Source organism: Corvus cornix, chromosome 4, assembly GCF_000738735.6.
Source record: "Corvus cornix cornix isolate S_Up_H32 chromosome 4, ASM73873v5, whole genome shotgun sequence".
NCBI classification, from domain to species: domain Eukaryota; kingdom Metazoa; phylum Chordata; class Aves; order Passeriformes; family Corvidae; genus Corvus; species Corvus cornix.
Window position 1 is genome coordinate 50242426 of NC_046334.1, and position 22795 is coordinate 50265220.

At 35.9% G+C, this 22795-nt stretch overlaps 1 protein-coding gene across 7 annotated transcripts in view; it reads right to left on the reverse strand.

Annotated features, from left to right (window-relative positions):
* KLHL5 (kelch like family member 5) overlaps positions 1 to 22795 on the reverse strand; it is a 50366-nt gene that overhangs the window by 23769 nt on the left and 3802 nt on the right. Inside the window, exons 1-3 of one of the 7 annotated variants that reach the window (XM_010401786.3) lie at positions 11837 to 12066; positions 11629 to 11719; positions 6009 to 6194 (exon numbers count right to left, since the gene is read on the reverse strand). In XM_010401786.3, the coding sequence (XP_010400088.1) occupies positions 6009 to 6194; positions 11629 to 11719; positions 11837 to 12005 (446 nt within the window). In that variant the 5' untranslated portion in view covers positions 12006 to 12066. Of the gene's footprint in view, positions 1 to 6008; positions 6195 to 11628; positions 12102 to 22795 lie in introns of those variants that run through there. The other 6 variants (XM_010401785.3, XM_010401782.3, XM_010401784.3 and 3 more) reach the window with 6 other exon arrangements.

The following is a 22795-nucleotide window of genomic DNA, read 5'->3' on the forward strand; positions in this document are numbered from 1 at the left end:
TATAAATACATTTGATATATGTACTGATCTATACAAAGAGCAAGTCCAAAAACCAAGCCCACTGCAAATACATTAAACAGTCCATATGCATACATTCCATTAATCTAATACTTCAGGCAGTTTATGCTGTGCTGAATCACTATATTGGTGTGTTAAAATGACAGAGGTCAGGAACTACAAACCAGAGTAAAACTATTTGAAAAGGTGAGCACCAGTGCTTTGGGGAGGATTTGCAGGTACATATACAAAGTAATGAAATAAAAGGAGCTGTCTCTTAGTTAATTAACCACAAAGTAATAAAATTTTGACTAATTAATTTCATAATACATTTTTCTTGTGTATTTTCTGATCATTGACCATTTGGTCAGGCTTACAGTAGGATAATCCTTTTTTTTCTAGCTGCTGAGGCAACAGAGTAGAGTTAGGAGTGCATGGGGAAAAGATTAATTTTATTTTAATACCTTGTATGATTTAAGTTTTGTCAAAAGAAACAAAGCTCTGTTCTTTTACAGAAAAGTGAAATCCTGTTCTTGAAAGATTAGATTTATTCTGTGGGTGACTTACTAAGAACACTTAGAACCTTCTGCCAAGGTAGGACCCAGGCATCACTTCTAGGCATTTTAACCTTGGGTTTAATGAAATCTGCATTTAAATGAAAATACTGCCTCCCAGAGATCTATAGAAGTGGAGTAAATTAGAGAGGACATTCATGTAAGTATCAAGGGAGAATTTCTGCAACTGTTTTTGATGCTAGAATGAGATGACAAGATCAGATTTCTATGTACAAAATAGGGGTTCTCACTGGAAGGGAAAGTGGTTTGAATAACCCAAGTATCTCTGCAGGTCCAATTCAGACTTAAAAAAGGCAAAACAACCAACTTAACGTATTCACATCTGGCAGTTCTAACTTGGAACATTGCCACAGAATAGAGCTTGAAAAAGACAGGTCTTTTGCAATAGGAAACAGAACTTAATACTTAGTCATATCACACTTTGGGGGTTGGTTGTTTTTTTTTTTTTCTTTCCCCAGCAGTGCATTTGGACTGGGTAGCTGCACTATTATTCAGAAAGCATCAAGACTGTACACATTTTAGCAACAACTGCTGAAGAAATGCCAAATAATAACACGTGGGTGCCAATGCCTTCTACCAGAGGTTTGATATCAGCAAATTTCTCCCTGTGATTTCCAGACTCAAGAGTCCTCCAAAAGACATTAACAGAAATGTAATCCATTAAATATTTTTGCAAACATGTGTTCAGATCCATGAGGAGGTATACACACTTAACAGTGTTAAGTGCATTCCAGAGAGTGACTTGCATATGCTGACAGAGGCTGTGAAGTCCAGAAGTAGTTTAATACAGGTAATTTGAAAAAGCAAAAATTATACTGAGAGTAGTTTTGTAATAATTTCACAATGAAAAGCCTTAGAACAGATATCCACACTTTTCTCCTAATTCAACTAATTTAGAAAAAAAAGCTCTTTCAAAGAAAGAAATGGGATTAAAATATACAGTGACAATGCATCAAGGTGACACTGAGCTAGGATAAAAGAAAACAAAGGCAGACTTTCAGCCAACTGGCCTTTTCTTGTCCTTTTTCCCACTAGTCAATAAAAATCAATTACTGCTATACACGTGTGATTTGATATTCACTTGTTCATTGATCTTTTAATCTCATAGCTAGTAACTTATTTTTCTGCCAGTTAAACTGTATTCCTAAATACAGACTACAAAACATGAAGCAACGAATACCTTCATATAACTCAAGAATCCATGGAAGACTTTCCCCATCCATATTTGACCATTTTGCTAAAAAAGCAGTAAAAAAGCTAAGTGACATGTATGATTTTTTAAAAGAAAATCCGTGCACTGACTACAAAAACTGACTAAATGACTATAAAAGCTACACTGACATTCACAATCTCCCTGTTAAATACAGGCATCCTGGCTCTGCTAGCATTTAACAGAGTTACCGTGTGTTATTTTGTAATCATTAAAATCAACACGTTTTTCCCTATCAAGAATTCATTGTGAACTATTGATGCTACAAGATACTGCCTTTCCTCCATTTAGAAACTGAAGAAAACTATGGGTTTTGTATTCAGAGTTTGTAGCCTTTTTTTGCTCCTAGGAGTAGTATTTCTGGTATAATTGCCCAACCAAAATGCCTACAAAATTAGTATATACTGCTATTAAAGAGGTCTTTTAAGATTACAAAAGAACCCAACCACAAAAAACAAGAAAAAGCCTTAGTACAGTTGGCATTGTATTGTTTGATTGTGGATTGAACATATCTACCTTTACTCTCCTTCTTACCTTATTACCAGCTATTGCTAAATATTCAATTCTGCATAGGTAAGATCACAAGAATTTAGCTACTGAATTATATGCAGTAAGCTGCTCTTTTACAGTGCACAGGAAAAACGGAGAGAAAAGGGAACACATGAATATCGGGATTTTTCATCTAAGAGATCATAAGATGTCTGAATAATTAATTGCTCTGGAAAAATACTCAACAGCTATGGTCTAAATACTGACAAAATCTGGGTGTTTCAGTGCATTTTTCTGCTCTTACAGGAGGCTCCAAGGCTACTGAAGTCTTTAATTTCTGTAGTTTGTATTGATCCAAAATTAGAAAGATCTACCATGACGGCTTAACTTATTTTGAAGAGTTTTCCACTGAGAGCCAGTAAAATATGTGGCTCACTTTTCAAACCGTACTTGTTGGAACTGCAACAAGCTACATCATCTAGACAGTTTTCTAGGTCACCAAAACAATTACTATCTAAAATGATGACAGCTGCTAAACCTGGCAGTTTACAGGTTTAGTATCTCCCAACTCATCTCACCTGACATAATGAAGTGAAGCTGCTTAAGATCTGAAAGATAAAAGGGACTCTTCCTGGGCAGCTCCTTGTTTGTGGCTGTGTAACAGCTGAAAACTGTCCTAGGGAACTCACTATTAGCATTCACTGAAGTTGTAAGGTGATACTGAAGAGTACTGAAGATACTGAAGAGTTGTGCTCCTTCAAACAAGCTTCCTAAACCTTAGAGTACATAAGGTTCCATTTGCCTTCTTTCCTTAAGTCCCATGTCTTTTGACATCTTTCAGTGTCAACAGAAAGACAGACAATGGCTCTGCCCAGACTGCTGATTAAAGGATGTGGAGCAGGCTTTAAATGCCCTCTGGGCAGGAATTCACATATATTTTCCCTTTCTTAAAAGAATGTTCTAATCAGTAGGTTATTACCAAACAAAACAAGCTTTTATTATTGGATATAGCAGTTAGTTGAATGTAATAAATAGGAACAGAATAAATGGCAGACATCTAAGATTGCAGTGGACACAGAATAAACTCCTGCTATGAAAAAGTTAATTAAAGTAATTAAATTAAAGTATGGAAATTTCTTTATGAAACTGCAAGCTAAAGGGGTCAGAATATAATACATTTCTTCCTAGTGGAGAATGGTCCCCTTTTCCTACTTGCTTCATGACCTTGTAAATAAGTTTTTAGCTATAATTTCAGCACAGAATAAGAAGATAAACACTTTTGGAACAATAGAGAATGCCATATTCAGAAAAATCATGACTACATGTGATGCTTTTATTTGTCATAGACTCATAGCCTGAATTCTTTGAATAGATACAAAACCTCTCAGAATTTCACAGTAATGTTTTAGCTGTGCTTATTACCAAGGCAGACACCAAACTCATGTCTCTTTTCTCTAAAAACATAGATCATGCAGTTCGCAACACTCAACAAAAGCAGAAACTCATAATTAAAAAAATATAGGAATTATTAAAAATACCAGGTTTAAAACAGAAAATCTGAATACTCCTCTCTATATATGAGTGTAATTAATATTGATAATGAAAAATGTTCCTTCTTACCGGTTCTGTGTGACCACATACTATGAAAAACCCTTACCTTTCTTATGAAAAAACAAAGGAAAACAAAGCTGTCCAGTGTCAGTGAACTTTGTATTTTCTTACTCATCTTAAAATGCCAAACCATTAAGCTAAGATCTATTTAATACATCTTCTCTTGCTTATTAAGTTTCAAGACAAAACAATCACTGGTGTTCTGAAATGCACTGACTGATCCAGCCTGCAGTCAATACCAAAGAAGTCAGAACTTGCATAGAGGCAGCAAAAAAATACCAAGTAAGTTTTTTCTTATAACATTGGCTACTACAGGTACGTAAAGGCAGTCATCTTGTTGAATTTCCATAAAATTTAAATCAAATTTAAGATTTCCGTCTTTATCTTTCACACTCTGAAAAAAATTCACTTTTCAGTGAGATACTCTGGAACTACTGAGATTAAGACTGTAGTTATTGCTATGTTTCTCTGTGAAAACAAAACACTAAGAGAAAGAACTTATTATGCAGAAGGCAAAGCTTCTTTGTAAGTTGCTCCAACATTATAAAGTGAACAAGGGACAATCGTAAGCCTCCCACCTCCTGCTACAAGCACAAAGTGTGCTTCTTTGGCCTTAACATTCATGCATATTTAACACACAATATACCAACTACAGCAACATCTTTCTCCTCAGAAGAGAAGTCCAGAGCAAATCATGGGTAGTAGCATACACCTCATGCACTACAGATATAGATACAGTAGCAGAAACTGGAGAAGCGAAGTCAGTTATTCTCTACATAAATGAGAAACAAGTGTGAACCACATTAAAGGACTTTTTAGCATGTTGTCTATCTGTTTATTTCATTGCAAATAAAATCTTCCAGTCCTTACAAGACATTCACAGCTGTCCTCTGCACCCTTTCTACACATTTTTAACTATTACATAAGCCATACTCCAAATATGTATTGCAAAGGGGTTACCTTGGCTACATAAGGAAGTAAAATGATTTCCTTATTATAATCACTGTTTTTTCCTGTTTACACCACTCCAAAGTTTTTTGACCCTAAATTACTTGAGCACGTGCCCACTAGGGGTGTGTGTATTCCCTGTTTTCATCTGATTCATTACTTTCACAGGGATGAAACAGTTCAGTGACTAATTTGAACATTTCATAAAATGAAGTCTCTGAGAGTAAGAACAAGTTGTGATTTAAATGCCTCCCTGATCGTCAAGTCAGTTCCCATCCCCATGCTGTCATTCCCTCACCTGAGTCAGCACAACAGTGTGGATAATATCCGAATAAAAGCAGAAATCTGGCTTTTTAAGGAAAGTACCAACTCCAAACCAGCAACCTCTTCCTGTCTTTTTATTACTATTACAATATTGAGCTGTAGTTTCACTGTGGGAGTAGGAATGAGCAATGGAAAACAAGAATGCTTTAGGATGCTATTTCTGTTGTCGACCTCAACTTAGGAAACCACAGCTTAACTGTACCTAGGTTCCTATTCAAACTACAAATTCTGTGCATTAAATACTGTAATGTGTTTCAGTTACACGTGCCTGTGTTTTGCAATCTTTGGTAGTTTCCTAGCTTTTAAGTAGCATGCGTATGATCTGTTAATTACACAGATGACAGAGAGGGTAATGTTTGAACTAATTCAGACATCTAATACTGGCAGTGTTCATAAGTCTCCTATCAAAGGACTCTTCTTACTACAGAAGCAAAAAAACTTTTATGTGGACAGAAAATGGTCCTTATTGCTTACTGTGACTCCAATAACATAATTGCTAGTACAAAGAAAAAATTAAATCTAAGAAAAAAATTTACATCATTCTTTGGAAAAGAAACCACTACAACTTAAAATATTCTGGGAGTGTATTTGGGACTTTTGGGGCTTTAATTTTGTTATGCAAATACCATAAGTATACTTGGAAACAAAAAGAACATGAATTTTTTTTGATTCTGTATTGCCTACAACAGACAAATGAACTTACAGTTTCCAAATAAATGTTAAAAAAACATATACATGTTTAAAGTATTTTAAATTGTTAGGATGTTTTGACTTTTTTTAACAAAATGTGGGACACACTTTGAAGGTGCATTAGTAAATAATTATTAAGTTATGTCAAATTATAATAAACTTACCTGTGAGCTGGAATTCTACGATCACCAGCAACTAACACCACATCACATAGCTGGTTGTGTCTAAGATAATTCTCCATCTTTTTAAAAGTTTGTTCAGCATGGTTGAGAGCCTGAAAAAATTCATCTGAGGTACAGGGCTCCATTGTTTGAGAAGATGATAAGGTGTGACTGCTGTTGAAGGTTCTGCTGAAGACAATAACAGAAATCTTAATTCACACAATATTAAGGTGAAGTTTTATCTGCAAAGGATAAAATAAAAATCACATGTGATTTTAAAATTGATATGCACTATTTGTTTTAATATATATTCCCTTGCTATTTTATTTTTCTTCATATTCATAATTTCATTCTCCCTCCAAACATAATCTAGACCCCTGTGAAAAAAGTACGATCATTTCATGTTGTGCACTTCAACTAAGAGACACACAGAGATTGGCCCAGTAATTGTATCTGGAGTGCTGTCAGGTGGTTAAGGAAGAACATCCACCAAGACCTGGCAAACTGAAAAGTAATGGCAGGATGGCTATAAGGAACCCAACCACTCCCTACCACTTATGTTTCACACTTAGCCTAAGGTGGTTAGAACAAAACTCAGCTACTAAAAGCATGTGGGCATGCAGGGGAAAAAAACCACAAAGAAACACATCAATACACCACCACTCCTATTGCACAAAGCCTTTTGCTGAGATCTAGCACAGCAGAAGTCAACAGAAATGAAAAGCAAGAGTGGATGGGAAAAAAATTATTCCCATCCATATACACAAACACAGAAGATTGGGAAAAAACAGGAACAGAGAAAATGTAAAAGGAATGCATGGGCCTAGGAGATAAAGGAAATGAATCCTAATTATATACACTGTGGAAAGCACATTTTCTTGCTCACAGTTCTTTAACTGACTACTACTTAGTTTTCAAGAATGCAGGCAACTTATAAAATACTCTGGATCTACCATAACATTTGGAAGGATGTAATTTCACAAGATCTGCATCCAGACCCCTGCTTCCACAAAGAAGTCATGAACTGAGGCAGCATGCTTGGGGCTAAATTCACCATGAAACCTATCACACTCCTTAGCGCAGGATACTCATTAAAAGACAGAGCTCTTCAAAACTAAAATCTAAATTTCCAACAGAAGATTTTCTGTAGAGAGGAATGTTGTGATTTGGTCTTGGGTTTTGTGGTATGTTTTGGTTTGGGTTTTTTTTCTGCATGTAGCCAGGTAGCTAAAAAAGTCAAGAAGTTTGGTACCTAATTCAGAGCTAAATCTAATAATGGATCAGAAATGAGATACCTGCCTACTGAGTTCCCTTGGGGGACTTTATGTTAAGTGTTCTCGCTGAAGCTGTGGTTAGTAATCTATTTATGTGTCAACTTCTTCCCTGCTCCCCATAGCCCACGAGTCACTTCTGCTCCACCACCGGCCCTCTAACAGGCTGGAACAAGTATTCTTTGTGGCCATTTTGGAAACTGAATCATGGGCTCATACAAAGATGTAACCATGTAACCACAGACAACATGATATTGGACAACTGGGTGGCATTCTCAAGGGAATGAGCAAGAAGTACTCAGTGAAAGCGACTCTTTAACCAGCAGCCCTGAAAAACAAAAACAGAAGCGGAAAGAGTAGGTCGCTGGTCAACACACAAATACTTAGGAAATTATTCTGTATTTCCATATCACAATTTAGCACATTCTCAATTGTGTTAATACATGTTGTGGACTTTTTTGTTGGTTTGGTTGTTTGCTAGAACTGTATTTTAACCCATATTCCTCAAAGTAACTCCAATAATAGTAATTTTAAAAAATCACATGCTATCAGGATTTTATTTACATTACAACCTCACAAAGTGTTTTGCAGATAACAAAGAAGAAGAAACAACAAAGGAAAAAGCTTTCTAAGTCAGCACCTGCTAGATCACAACCTCACTGGAGGTTGCCAGCCGTAAATCTGCCCATGTGTATGTTCCACACAGAATTCATTCATCACTCTCGTTCAATAAGGAAGAATAATTGCAGTGGTATCTGTTTTCCAGTACCCACAATAAAGCACAGGACACAACAGAGTCAAGCCTAGTTCTCCCCCTCATCTAAAGACATTCAATCCCATACCTGTCCTTTAGCTAGTAACTTACAAACCATTTTCCATAATGAAGGAACAGGAGAAGGAAAGAAAGACTGAGGTTCAGTGATCTATAAAGAGAACATGAAAGCGACAGTCCAATAGTTCCGGTATTCGCAGGAAAAAAAAAAAAGGAAAAAAAAAAAGGAAAAAATAATGCTTCAAAAGCTATTTGTGCCTGTTACCCTGTGACTGGATATGAAAAATTTAAATGCCCCTCCTTCCACAAACTGTTTTACGAATCTTTTTCCAGTTCCATTTGCCACAGCCATGACAGCCTGGGAGAATTCCTAAAGAACTTACATCCTCAAAGGTCAGTGAGTCTGAGGTGAAAGAAAAGACATATCAAAGGATTCTGTAGCTCAAAAACTCAGGATGGGGAGGCAGACTTAGATTGGAAGTTACAACATATTAACTCCAAGACTTATCATACAGAGCAATACTGCAGAGTTGCCATCACCTGGTACATTCAGACCTTGTCTTTAAGTAATTACAGACATTTTACTAAACTGCTCAAGGTCAGCACACAGCTGATGAATTCTAGAATCCTGCTCTTATTTAATGTTCAAATAAAAATATACATTTTATATTATATTATAATACATTTCCCTACTTCAATCTACAGTAAAGTAATTCCAGTATTTTAATGCATGCCTGGATGAAATGAACCAGATACAACATTCTGCACACTAGGTATGCTCTAGGTATTTTTAGCTTTATCTCCACCATGCCTTCAAGGTCTGTAGATTGCTGCTAAGGCACCACAAAAAATGTTAAGAAAACCAAATCTAATGCTAATAAGCTTATACTTTCTATACAAGAGTCTGCACAGTTGATGGAGAATTCTTAAAAGTGTTCAAATCCAAAAGGATGATCATTGCCTCAGGGATGCAGGAGAGTTAACAAACAGCAGCAACAGAGGAAATCTAGGAGATGAAAATCTGCAGAAGAATTCAAAACTTGCTGTCCCAGTAAACAACCATTCGAGCTAACGCTGCTTACAAATGACACATAGGAGTATGATGTGAACAGTATTACAGCTGACTAGCTCTGACTCCTGAATCTGAATGGTCTGTCTGCATCTCAGACGCCACCTTAGTCAAAGATCTGGTAATTAACTTGGAATTGAGCGCTATACTAACACCAAATTAATTTGACAGCAGCTCTCCTCTAAATGAATCACATAATGATCTAAATGATGTCATAGTGACAAAGACCTGATCTAAATGCTTTTCTACTAGTGCTACATGACAAGGCAAAGAGGAAGGACTGATACAAACCAAGCAGCGGAGCTGCTTCTGTTACTTCATGTTTTTAGGGTTTGTAACTGTGCAGTAAGTTACAGAGGAGCACAGCAGAAAGGTAACTCTGTCACTTCTACAAAAGGTTTTTTAAAGGACATTTTCATGCACACAGTTTATTTGCAAAGGAAGTAAGAGAGTTTTCATCATGGGAAAAAAAGCCCTTTGAAAACTACATGGATGAAAGTGATGGTATGGGTTTTTTTCCTCGAGTCAACATATAAGAAGCCATATTTTAGACTACCAAGAAAAACCATTTAATTAAGTTCTTAATATCAGAAAAACTCCAGGTGTTAGGCAGAATTATGTAGTCTGTCCAAGAGCTTATACATTTTTAACAAAGAAAGTGAACAAAACATGGATTAAGTACAGTCTCCCCATAAGACAGAGATACAGATAACAACACAAAGCAAGTCCCTACGTTACCATTAGTTACATATTAAATTGTACTGACACTGAACTCAAAATTTATCTAAATTATTTCTTTTAAAGCATGTAAGTAAGCTTTAGCATGATTTAGAAGACAGTAACAGAAATACAAAAACCTCTAGATGCTATACATGATTAAGCACATAATTGAAAAGATACTTCCAATTTATTCAAATCCTTTGTGCATTTTCTCTAGTATACAACTGTCTGCAAAAAAACCAAGACTTTTTACAACCTCCTAAATAAATATCTGCAGTTCTCCAATTCTACAAAGTAACAAATTGGTTTTGCCATATGCACACTATTCTCTTAAAATTAAGACCAAATTTGTAGTATTTTCAATCTACATTTTTATCTTTTTAAATGACATGTTTTTTCCTATAATGATTACCTTGCTATGAAGAGAATATCCTAACTGGGGTAATGCTGTACATAAAAGTTTCCCATCACAAGTATATGTTGCAGAAATGGAAGGTTATGTTATACCTGTATCATATCCAGTGACACAGCTACTTAAAAATTCACATCTGAATGTCATTTAAAACAGGATCTCTTCAGAGGTATGCTACTTACAGCTACATAGTTGTTGCAGCACAGTAAGACTGCTGTTATGATGCAGCAGTATGTAGGATTTCCTTTCCCAGTAATTCTAGTATTTTGACATGTGGTGATAAAAGCAAATATGCTGTGTTCATTTCTAAGCAATTTTACTCTCCTTCCTTTCCTTGAATTTTTCAAGGTCATATATACAATAAACAGTATTTATATTATGGACTGTTTTGCCTTTCCACTAAATTGATTCTTGTCCTAAGGAATGAAAAACACTAAACTGCTATAAGTAGATTGATCTGTCCTTAATAGCACTTATTAAACACTGTACCCTTTTAAGTAGCCACATTTTCTGAAATGCCACATCAGTGCAAAGCTATCTTAAAAGCAAGAAAGCAAACATCATAAAATTTTCTGAAATGGTAAGGTATTATGGACTACATGAACTACAAAACAGGAAAAATACTTTTAGTGAAGAATGACTGACTTATGCAGTAAATGAAATAAAAGAATTAAACTGGTATTTCACAAGAAAGGGTATTAACTTGCCTAATTTACAACAACTGGTAAACAATTTTCACTCAAGAACAAATTTTACAGTTTCATCTTTAGGAGCAATGTGTAAGAAAAGAACACCAAAACATCTTTACAGTCGCAATAAAACCATTCTTTCTTTTTATGCTAGGTACACAGTTTAAGACAACCAAATGGGTTACTGCAATCACTTTAAAGCAAAAAACTGATTGACTTTCAACAGATATAATTTTTTCTTTGATTTATAGTGTATTTTTTACAGTTCATTCTCCGTCTTCTATAGACACACATGGAAACATGAGGTCAGAATCAGAAGCAGCTTACATTTTCATAAATTTCTCCTAACTGAAATAACTAAACAATCAGTATCATTTCAAAATAATGTAGAAAGCATCCTGTAACATTACCATGTAATGGGCAGTACCTTGTTCATAGCAGCATGTACTTGTACACTGTTTAAAACACAAGTGCATCCATGTTTGAGCTTTGTTTATCCCCACTGACTGGCTTTTAAAAAAGGTCCTAGTAAACACACAGAACCTGATTATAATTTTCTGTTTCTGATGTACAATAGCTGCTAGGTTTCTGAAACATTTTAGTCTAGAATAAAGGCTAGCCCATATATGCATGCTAACTAGAAACATGAAATGAAAACACGTTTCTCACAATAGGAAAGTAATAATTAACCTGCACGAGCTGCTGTCCGATTCATTTTCTTCTTCACTTGCTCTATCATCTGTTTCTTGTCTGTCAAGCCAACGTGCACCTCCACAGTCTTCTGCTGAGAATTCAAATACAGGGATTTCTGAGGTGGATGCCATTGGCCAAAGAGGTGAATTCTGGAAATCCTGTTGGCTGGACCTTCTGTAACCAACTGATGTTAAAGGTAAGTTACCTGAATCTAAAAACTTTGTGCTGCCAGTTGTTACATTTTGTCCTCTATTCCAGAAGTCCTCCTGATGGTTTTCAATTGCAGAGTTAGGGGCTGATGCCTGATGACCAAACCACCTCCATCTGATTTTTAAAATCTGCTTCACGTCAAACTCTTTACGAGAACCAGACATTCTTAGTGAAAGCCAGCGATCGTCTAGGCAACAGGGTAAGAAGCAGCACACATAAAAGAAGAATTGTGCACCCAACCAAGACAAGAGAAACACATGCTCTGCCTGTCTATGGCAAGCAGATTTTCTACAGAAGGAGGGGAAAAAGCATTGCAATCACACAAAAAAGGCTTCTTTAACGGTATGCCATTTGAATATAAACAAAAGGCAACAGACAGTGAAAAACGCTGAGATAAAAGAGGAGGTGAAACAATCACCTCCATCAGGAAGAATGCTAATCACTTCACCCTAAAAGCTCCAAGGCTGTTTCTGTTGCTGCCTCTGACCATTAGGTTTCAAAAACACCAAACAATATTCATTAAAGCCCTTTCAAGAGCTAAATACCACCCCCTTTTCTTAAACCACAAATGACAGCAAAGCAATTCCTATACTGCATCTTACAATCTGTTTCTTATTCTGTTAACTCTTGCTACTACAGAGGGGAAAAAACTGCAAAAATCAAATTAAATCCTTTCTACACTCCTAAAAAATAAATTTACAGAGAAGACTTAAAACCAACCCAAAGATAACTGATTATGCTGGGGAGAACTGTAAATAATTCTTGTTCCCATTATAGGACATGCACTAACTTAAAAAGGACAGGAACAACCTCGGAAGGCTCAAGGGACTAGAAGTGGAGGCTATAAAGCCTTTCATCTTGATGTGCTTTGATTCAAATCTAGGTCTTCAGTAACTGAAAATTTCTATCTGAAATGATCTAATGGTTCCATTCACTTACACATCACTAAAACAGAAAGCAAGAAAAAGCCAAATGGTCACTGCAAGACACCAGATAAACCCTTGCAAAATAAACAACATAAGACAACTGCTCAAAAGGCTTCTTTCTAATCATATACTATCAGCTGTTCCACATCACCTTAGAAGTACTGTGATGAACAGTGAAAAAGAGAGATGCGTACTTTTGAGACAGAACTCCCTCTAGGATTGGTAATTTACACAACATCTTAAAATATCCAGCAAAAATTTTTGCTCAAAAGAGGAAGAGGAAGCCAAAAGCACAAAATATATTATGACCAATTTACAGCTCCCATGAGAACCAGCCTATTTCCTCTATGACATAGGAAGCTAGTTAGGTATAAAATGCTGAGATTAATTTCAGTCACATGCAAATTGTAATAACAATTTTAGAACAACAAAGCGGCACTGGATTTTATCAGTTCTCAATATAGGGATCTGTGTTTTCAAACTTTACAGTTCAGTTACTCTGTTCAACTCTCCAGGATACATATGCAACAAATTTACAGGAAGTGCTTCTTTACTATCCTACAGTTTTCATCAAAAGTGAAAGCCACTATCTCTCAGATGAACATGATGAACTCCAAAATATGGAACCATGTAATTAGGATACCTGCAGCACTCTTTAAAACAGGCTATATGCAGAGTCCATACAAAAACTTAAACAGTGCCAAATTTTCCCACCCCAAACCCAAACACTGTTTCAAACTCAGTGCCAGGAGAGTATCATGCTATTTTCTGAGGAAATACAACGCTGAAAGTGCTAGTTTTAACCTGAAAAGCTCACCCATCGTCGCCCAGAGTACATTTATTTATCTAAGTGCTTCTCACAAAGGCTAGCAAAAGCTAATTTCTACAGAAACTGCATTCCAGCTGTTCCCTCAAAGATACATTTCAGAGTGTGTACCTTGCTGGCATCATGGCCTACCAGAAGCCAAATACCGAGACCTTTGCAGCATTTCCAGAAAACAGCTGAAGGTACTTTGGATGCAAGATGATTAAGTAGGTAAATCTATAAAGCTCTTACCATCTTTCCTGGGGATTTAATTTAGACACAGAGAGACAGGGAAATATTTAGGAAAGGATTAATGATTTAATATATTAGCATTAAAATTATATGGATGTTTAACCAAAATGATATGACATGCAGACCCTACTCATCTTCTACACATACAGCTAATTATTAAACACTTAACTGTAGTGTTCAAATACCATCATTTGTGTAACTGCAAGTTGAGTGAAACCGGAGTAAGGCTTAAGTAGTAAAACAAAATGGCATCCTTTTATTCATCCTCTCCTCCAGTTTTGTATTGGAGCCAGGTGTTCATCGAGGGTGAAGAAGTAGGACAAGCAATCGGTGTATTTGTTAACATTCATCAAACCAGTAATATTTTAATCATCCATTTAACTATAAAAAGTAAGCTTTAAGTACCTTTATTTCTGCTGGTATGGTAAACCCATTATACATAAGGAGTGACCTGCATTCTCATTCTTGTATAACAGACTGATTTAAAATTCAAGCTGTCCCAGTACAAGTCTACTAAGACAGCAGCAGATTTGCCGATTCTAGTGCTTTTTCAGCATTTTTCGTTGATTTACTGGCAAATACAGCCCAATTACTGCTTTTCTTTGGCTGCAAAGCTATGGGCTCAAACAGAGATTAGAAAACAAAATGTGCTGTAGTTTTAACAGACCAACCACAAAAGTGTTTTCTATTCTCTTTCATTTTTCTAGATTAAAGAAACTCCTCTACACACTCTCAAAATTACAGTTCTAAGAGTGACTGCATAAATATCCAAAATATTTCTCTATTTCATAGGAACGTTTGTACTACAGATGACAAGATAAGACAAGTGCCAGTTAATTCTTCAGTTGAAATTGACAGTATTCCTCAGAAATAATTGAGGGCCTCTTCTTCTGGACAATCTTTGTTACTATGAATAATGTGACATCTTTTATCAGATCCCCAGCCAGGAGTTAACAGACTTTTGAGGAGATCTCAAATAATGGACTGTTAGGACTTCCACTCACTAGGATCACCCAAACCTCATCTTCGACATCTCATCTGGTGGTTGGTGCTCACAAATCCAAATGCCCACCCTCCATGGCCTCCCATCACACATCTTTCTAATGCACTAACACATTTCTAAGAAACCTGCTAAAACCCATCTTAGTCAAGCACACTATACACAGACTTGGCAAGGATTCTGAAATATTTTTTCATCTACTAAGGCAAAAGTTTGCATTTATTGAGAAAACAACAGTGCTTATATCCATTTTTTCTGACCTTGGGCACTGCAGCAGTTTCTATTTTGTGGTGAATCAAAATAACATTTCAAATATAAGTACACTGTCACCTTTGAGAACACAATTCTGTTTAGATTAATGAAGTTGTGTCAGCTTACTGTGAAAAAAGTTTTGAGAACTCTGATTTTTAATTGAACAGATTGATATTCCTTCAAGAGGAATACCTGAACATTTAAGCACATAAATTCTCTCACATGAAGAGCTTCACAAAGCTATAAATCCCTGCAGTTAGCAGTGAGGGACAGTTTCCCAGATTCTGGGTTGTGAACAAAAAGAAACATCTAAACAAATGCTGTATGTTAAATCTGCAACTGTGTAAATAGGAACACCAAGAACATAGCATGACCGCTTTAGAAATTGCTCTTTTAAAAATCTTCAGTTTATTTGCACAGAGATAAAAAACCTTTCTTTTTTACTAACCAAAAAATTTACTACACTGACATTCTCTGATATTATATACTTTTATTTATATGAGTGTTAAAGGAAGATTGCAATCCAACACAACTAGTTAAAATTTAAACAATTATAGTCCTAAGATATTTCTACAGTATATTTTGAGGGAACGTGTACTTTATATTTAGAGTGTATCACTGGGAAATACGGAAATATTATTATTTAAATAATAAGGCTGAGTGCTTTTGTTCATTATGATTTTTCCTTTTTCTTGCCAAAGGAAATTAATCAAGTTTTCAAATAAACAAACATGTTTATAGAATACTTTTTTAAGATTTAAATCTCACACTACTTTTCATGGTAACATTTTTCCTGTCACTACTATGATTTGGCTCCAAAATCTTTCACTACTCAACTTCAAGGCAATTCAGACAGAATATTTTCAGGGTATTTAGTATGTCAAATGAATTTTAAAAGGGGCCATAAAAGTTCAGCTAGTCCTGAGAAGATATTAATGATCCTTTTAAGTGCCAATTACGAATGTAAATGTCAAAATAATTACATAAAGTCTTTGTTGTGACTGCAAGAGTTGTTTTTCTCTTGAACAAATACTGCTTAACAAAAGCATTAAATATAAAAAGATAAATTTTAGATCTAAGGAGATGCATTAAGATGTGAAAAAGTAATACTGTCAATGTTTAGTGATTTAGTTTAATGTTTTAGATGTGTATTTGAAAATATAAGAAAGGTTCCCTGGCGATAAGATGTTCATCAATTAATCAAATACATACTAACAGCATTAAAAGGCATTCAAAATTTAACACTTTTTAAAATGGGATTTTCAAACTTTAAAATACTAATTTGAGGCATTAAAATAACTGCTCAAAAAAAACTGCTATAGACAAACTTCAAACGGCAATTCTGCTTATAATTACACTTATGTTAGAAGGTTTAAATATTCACTTTCTTTTTTCTTCCCTATTCCTGTGTTCCAGACCCAAAGTTACAGAAATGGGTCAACAAGGACTTCAGGAAGATTGCTATATTAATGCTTCATTATTCTATAAAACAATAATCGCTTCCTATCCCAAAGTTTTATATAAATGCAAACACTTCTTGTTCATGGTTATGTGAAAAGTGCCTTACATCAGCAGCTACAGCACAGTTCATCCTGGAGAAAGAGATGAAAACATCCTACAGCTACTGACTTTATGTATTTAGATTGATTGTTCTGACTGGCAGAAGTAAGCTGTAGCCAAATTACTGGTACTTCATTGCAACTTTCTGCCACTTTGCATTGTACATTTCCCTTGAAACACCGACTTTGGAGCAGTCAGCTTAACAATGGCATGAAAAGACCTGTACAGAACAACAGCCTGGTTTGCTGTTTATTTTATTCAGCCAAGGCAGGGGGGGGAACAAGAGAGATTTCACATGTAATACAAGACTACACTGTCACATCCAAGCTCAAATATCATACTGGTTCACACACAACAGGAGTTGTGATCCACGACATTTATATTTCTTTAAGATTAAAACATTAACATTGCTTTATTCAATTAATACCGAAGCATTATCAGGGGCTGCACCATCTACAGGTAAAGCCATAGCGTAGAGCTATTCCTAAGTAAACAGCACAGTAAGCTTACTCACTCTTAAAAAATTTGCAGTCCAAGTCCACCAGGTCAGATGTGGTTTTTAAGTTAAAACTTACTTATAATACAAAATGGACAATACTGTGAAGGGCCAGTCTCTCAAAACACAGAACCAGTTTTCTGTACCAAAGGGGTCAAGCAGCAACACACAAGGAGAAGATAAGCAAAACATTCCCAGTTCATACACTCCAGGAATACTGGTAGCACCAATTCGAATAGAAACAAGGTAGAGACAGTACTCTGAGAGAGTAGTAGTGCAGCACAAATCATCTCCTTTAGAAATGTCACTGTTAAGGAAGAGTGGTGACAAAAACACTGCTCTGGAGACATTTAAAGAAGTCCTGCTGAAAGTAAAGCCATACTTTCAAACCAGTTTAGGAAGGTATTGCCTAATAAAGTTACAAAGGACCATAGAGGATAGATTGAAAGATTGAGGCAAATCAAAACAAAATAACAAGGAGATAGTTTCCTTTTGTAGGCAAATCTGCTGGCAAACTAAAGACAATATTTTAACATTTTTCCAAGACAGCAGCAGTTTTATTTCACCATGAAGTATTCAGATTTCCTCAAAAACTCACAGAAAAATGGATAAAGGACAACACTACCAACATTGTCAACAGCAGAGTGGATGTTTATTTGGTAAAAAATGACAAATATTCACAGTTCTACATTAGGCACCATATAATAATCCAACAGGTTATGGCACATTAAAAAAACAGTGAAGAAGCAGATTTGCAAGTGATTAGGTAATGCAACATAGTGCTCCATACCAGACTACACAAACTTCTAAGAGAAAGACATAGAGGTCTATGGCCGAAAAGTTTACACCGTATTTAAATGTCAAGCTATGCAATGCCACAGCTACTGAAGCAAAGCATTTCAAGACAGAGACTTGAGCATTCTAAATGAATCATTTAATACCAAAAGACACCTCAAGAAACTAATTTCTCTTAGTGAGGACTTCTGTTTAGTTAACAGCTTCAGTTAAGCCCACCCCCAGCTGAAACTTTAGGTTGCCTAAGAGATAATATCATATCTTATTACGTATTTATAAAACAAATGGTGTGATCTCATCTGGAATTCCTTGTGTGCAATTGATCATTGCAACTCAAAAGCAGGACTGCAGAAAACAGGGTTCACAGAAAGGCAACACACATGATCAAAGCATAAAACCAACAATCATCACACTAAAAGGCAGAATGCTTATAAGAATCATATCAAAGTTTATAAGTATCAAGATGAATGTTTATAAGAATCATAATGTCTCATAAATATGAAAAACAACTTTTATTTTAAGAATCAATACTGTACTTATGACATTTTAAGAACCCAATTGTGCATAACATTGCAGATGTCAAACAGAACTTCTCATAAAAGTCCTTCCAAATAAAGATTTCTACCACCATTCGCCCACCTGGAGATGAATCTCAGAAGGGACATCATAGGTAACATGAAGGACTTGTGTAGGTACACAGATAACAAAACAAAGTCTAGGGCAAACATGGGCCTGCTGCTGAATGGGGCAGGGCCCTGGGGACATGGGATATGGAAAAGGCTGAGGTACTGAATGCCCTCTGTCTTTACGAGCAATACCAACCTTCAGAACTTGATGAAGTCCATCAAAGGGAAGTGTAAAATCCTGCACCTGGGAAGGAACAACCCCACACTGTGGGCCACATAGCAGGAAAGCAACTTGCAGGAAAGGACCTCGTGGTCACCAAGTTGCACATGAACCAGTAGTCTGCCCTTGCAACAAAGAAGGCTAATGGCACCCTGGCCTGCATTAGGAGTGCTGCCAGCAAGTCAGGGTAGTGATCCTGCCACTCTACTCAGCAGTATGAGAGAGATATGGCCATACTGGAGAGGGAGTGCAAAGAAGGTCCATTAAAATGATGAAGGGCCTGGAGCATTTCTGTCTGATGAAAGTTTGAGAGAGCTGGGACTGTTTAGCCTAGAGAAGACTCAGGGGGTCTCATAAATATGAATAACTGAAAGGAAATTTCAAAGAAAATGGAGCGAAGGCTCTTTCAGGGATGTCCAGTGACAGGACAAGAGTCAATAGGCAACAACTAAAACACAACATCTAAACATGAGGAAAAATTTTTTCACTGTGAGGATGACTGACTACATGCTGCCCAGAGAGGTTACACCCTTAGAGATACTCAAAAGCTGTCTGGACGTGGTCCTGGGCAAGCTACTTGAGGAGGGAATACAATGTGTTGTATTACTTGCTTTTATTACAAGCATTGTAACTTGATGATAGATTTTTCGTGTTACAATAAGCTTCACAAAGTAGTAAAAGCAAGATGATTAAACTGGAGATGTTAACTAACGGCTTCCATTGATTTTCTAGTGATTTGGCTCAAGGAAGTATTATCAGGAAAAAAAATGCAGAACAAGTCACAATATATTTAACTACTCTCTTCACTCTAAAACAAAACTAGTCCTCTGCCTGGATCAATGTTGCTTAAAATAGTATGTATCTGAGGCACATAAGGAAAAATATATTTTAATATACTATTAAATCTCAGGTTAAGCTATGCATCAAGTCACCATGTATTCCTAACCACAATCAGAAAACTGGTTTCTTAGGTTCTTTATTCTGTCTCCAGAGTTTCACGTGAAAGTAATCTCAGATTCCCCACTACAATTTATTTTACGAGCTCTTCTGACAGTAACTACAATTCTTCTCCATGTTTCATCTCACGTAGTCTCCCTTATCTCACATGCATGCACATCCCTCCCTACCAAGTACCAGAACAGGCAGGACAAGCAAATTCTTTGCCACATTCAGACCGAGAACAGGCTCATCAGCTGGCAGGTCAAATAGTACTACTTAGTAGCCTTCCCCACCTACCTGTATTTTCAAAAACTTTCAGGAATTTAAACATAACAAGGGTTCTGTTCTATCAGAGTTTGACTGAAACTGGCAAGTAGACAGAAATGTTACTAGGGAAGAACCTACTAAACCACAAGACATAAACCAAACTTGCCTGGGGAACTTACAGACTCACAAGCTGCCTATCCTTTGCTTCTGAGGAAGCCTGGGTGGCTACATATATCGCCCAAGCCCAAGATTTATAAATAATGTAGAACAGAAATCAACACAAAAGCTGGTTGATTGTTCAAACACAGCTCTGAGACAGCTCTGAGCTCCTACCTTTCCATGGTTGTGTAAAATTGAAATGAGCTTAAGCATAGAGACAACAATAGCAGAAATCTGACCACCTATTAAAGCTTTAAATCACTGAAGTACTTGCAGAGTTAACTGTTCAGCTATCCTAAACAGCATACTGATCCCATCTTAGTTGCCTTACCCCTGGTTTTAAAGGAATCCTTAAATGTTTCCTGCTCTGCACAGAGAGCAAGAACTGGACACCAGCAATATAAATAAAGTACTAGAAAGAACACAGGATATTGTTGGCACTCCCAGGGGCACGAGGTCTATTACTGTAGTAACATGCTCAAAAAAGGGAAAAGTCTTGATTCCAGATTGCTAAACTGTCAGAAGGAGAAAGCATAATTGATAAAAAAATTACTTATTTGCTTAGCATGTGTTTTTTTCCATTCTCTGATATCAACTCCGGCCATTTCTTAAGAGAAATACAAAACTATATGTTGTACTACTGCATGTAGATCTCCTCAGATTCAGATGGTCTGCAATCATTTGTCCATCTATCTTCTCTATCATTTCAAAGTTTTAAAAATTCTTTACTTAGCTTTCAGTATTTGTAAAAATTTTTTCATTCATTGAGCTCGTAAGTTTTCAAACAACAATAATGTTTGAATATTCACTGAAACTGTCACTTAACCTGGTTTAAGTACAACTGTTCTTTTATTGAATCATCAGACAATTTCTTATGCAAAGGTGCAACTTAAGTTTGTATTTGTTAATTACAAAAACTATCAGGAAGTGAGAGGAGGTACAAAGTGAAGTTCTATTACTTATCACGTGATCTGCCCACATGTTTATAAACTCATAGACTAATTCTAGTTAATTACTTTTATTTCCTTGAAAAATACTTCAAAGTTTAAAATGCTATGGTGCTTGGTGAAGATCTTGCTAAGCCAAGTTATGATAACATTATGAAATACCTTAGCTACTTAATGCTCTCATTATAGTTTGAATGCAAAAGCTTGTGATTACATTTACATTCAAAAATATAATTTCCCATACTGCATGTAAAAGAGTAAGATTTAAACTTTGATTTCATCTTTGGCAAGGATAAAGTGATCATTTAATATTCAAAAATATTTCTTTTTAGCATATTAGAATACATTTTAGAATATCTACCAGACAAATGCATATGGATAACCAAGGTATAATGCTTCACAGCAAGTGTCAGGCTAATAGCTTATTTGTGCAAAAGTCAACATAAAACATCTACTCTGGTAACAAGTAAGAACTTGCTTGCAAACAATCCAATCATCAAAACCACTAATAAAAATCTTGTCTTCCTATGAACTTCTACATCTTCTCACCACATACACACTGCTTGTAAACTTTTAACTAATTTGCTAATTCGGCCATATGACTATTTGTACTCTTTATTGTTCATGTTAGTAAACTTCTATGGACTTGAGTCTTGTCTTACTCTACACTATAAATATATATCATACAACACAGCCAGGTGCTGTGAATATTTAATCTGTTTTAAGGCTATACTTTAGCCTCATTTTGACAAGTTCTGTTGGTTCTGAGATCAAGGCTACAGTAGGTCCAAGAACGGTGTGAACTTTTTTATTTGTAATGAATAATACTACTTCCACCCAAATCAACTCAAATCTGTTCTAGACAGATCATATCATTATTGTCTCTTACTAAGTTCTTTCCCATAGAGTCAATACAATGTATATTTGCTTTTTTGACAAAAGCATAAGCTAAGGCAGTGAGACAAGTGTATCCACACACATTTTCAAAGAAATTAGGCCAGTACTCACTCTGACTTAAATTTCACTGTTTTACAAAAACATCCTGTACAATTTTATAAACACTTTTCCATTAACTCTGAAAATCTGATGGATACCCTTGGAAGAATCCAAGCTACTACTCAAAAATTTTTCTTTGAACTATATCCTGTGTTATGGAAGACATCAGGATTTTTAATATCGGTTGCACTTAGAATTGCCAGAAGAGGTAATTAATTGGCAAAGTATTCCTCTGAACAGACTGAAATCAATACTCAACTTTACAGAAATTTGTCCTCTGGAAAAACGCCAGCAAAGCCCATAAGATGATTAATAATCAGCAGCCCTGTTTGATAATTAGTCATTCTACCTTGCAGTAAGATGGGAATAAAGATATATCCCATAGCGATCAACCTTTTCAGTTCCTTCTCCTTGGAGTACATTTGGCATTTGTTTCAAGTCCCTTTTAACTTTCATGACCACTGTAGAAAGGGTGCAGGTCAAGCCTACACAAATTCTGACAGTCTGAAGGAGGTTGGCTATTTTGGTAGGTGGAGCTACCACATTTTGAACTACTGCAAAGTAGTGAAAACACAGGATCATAAAGTAATTTCTGAGGAACCTTACCAGTTCTAATAATTTCTAAATCTCGGGAAAGGGTTGATGTCACCTATGGTGGAAGATACCAACACGGATATGGATTCACTGAGGAGGGAAACACTGTGACTTGATCTT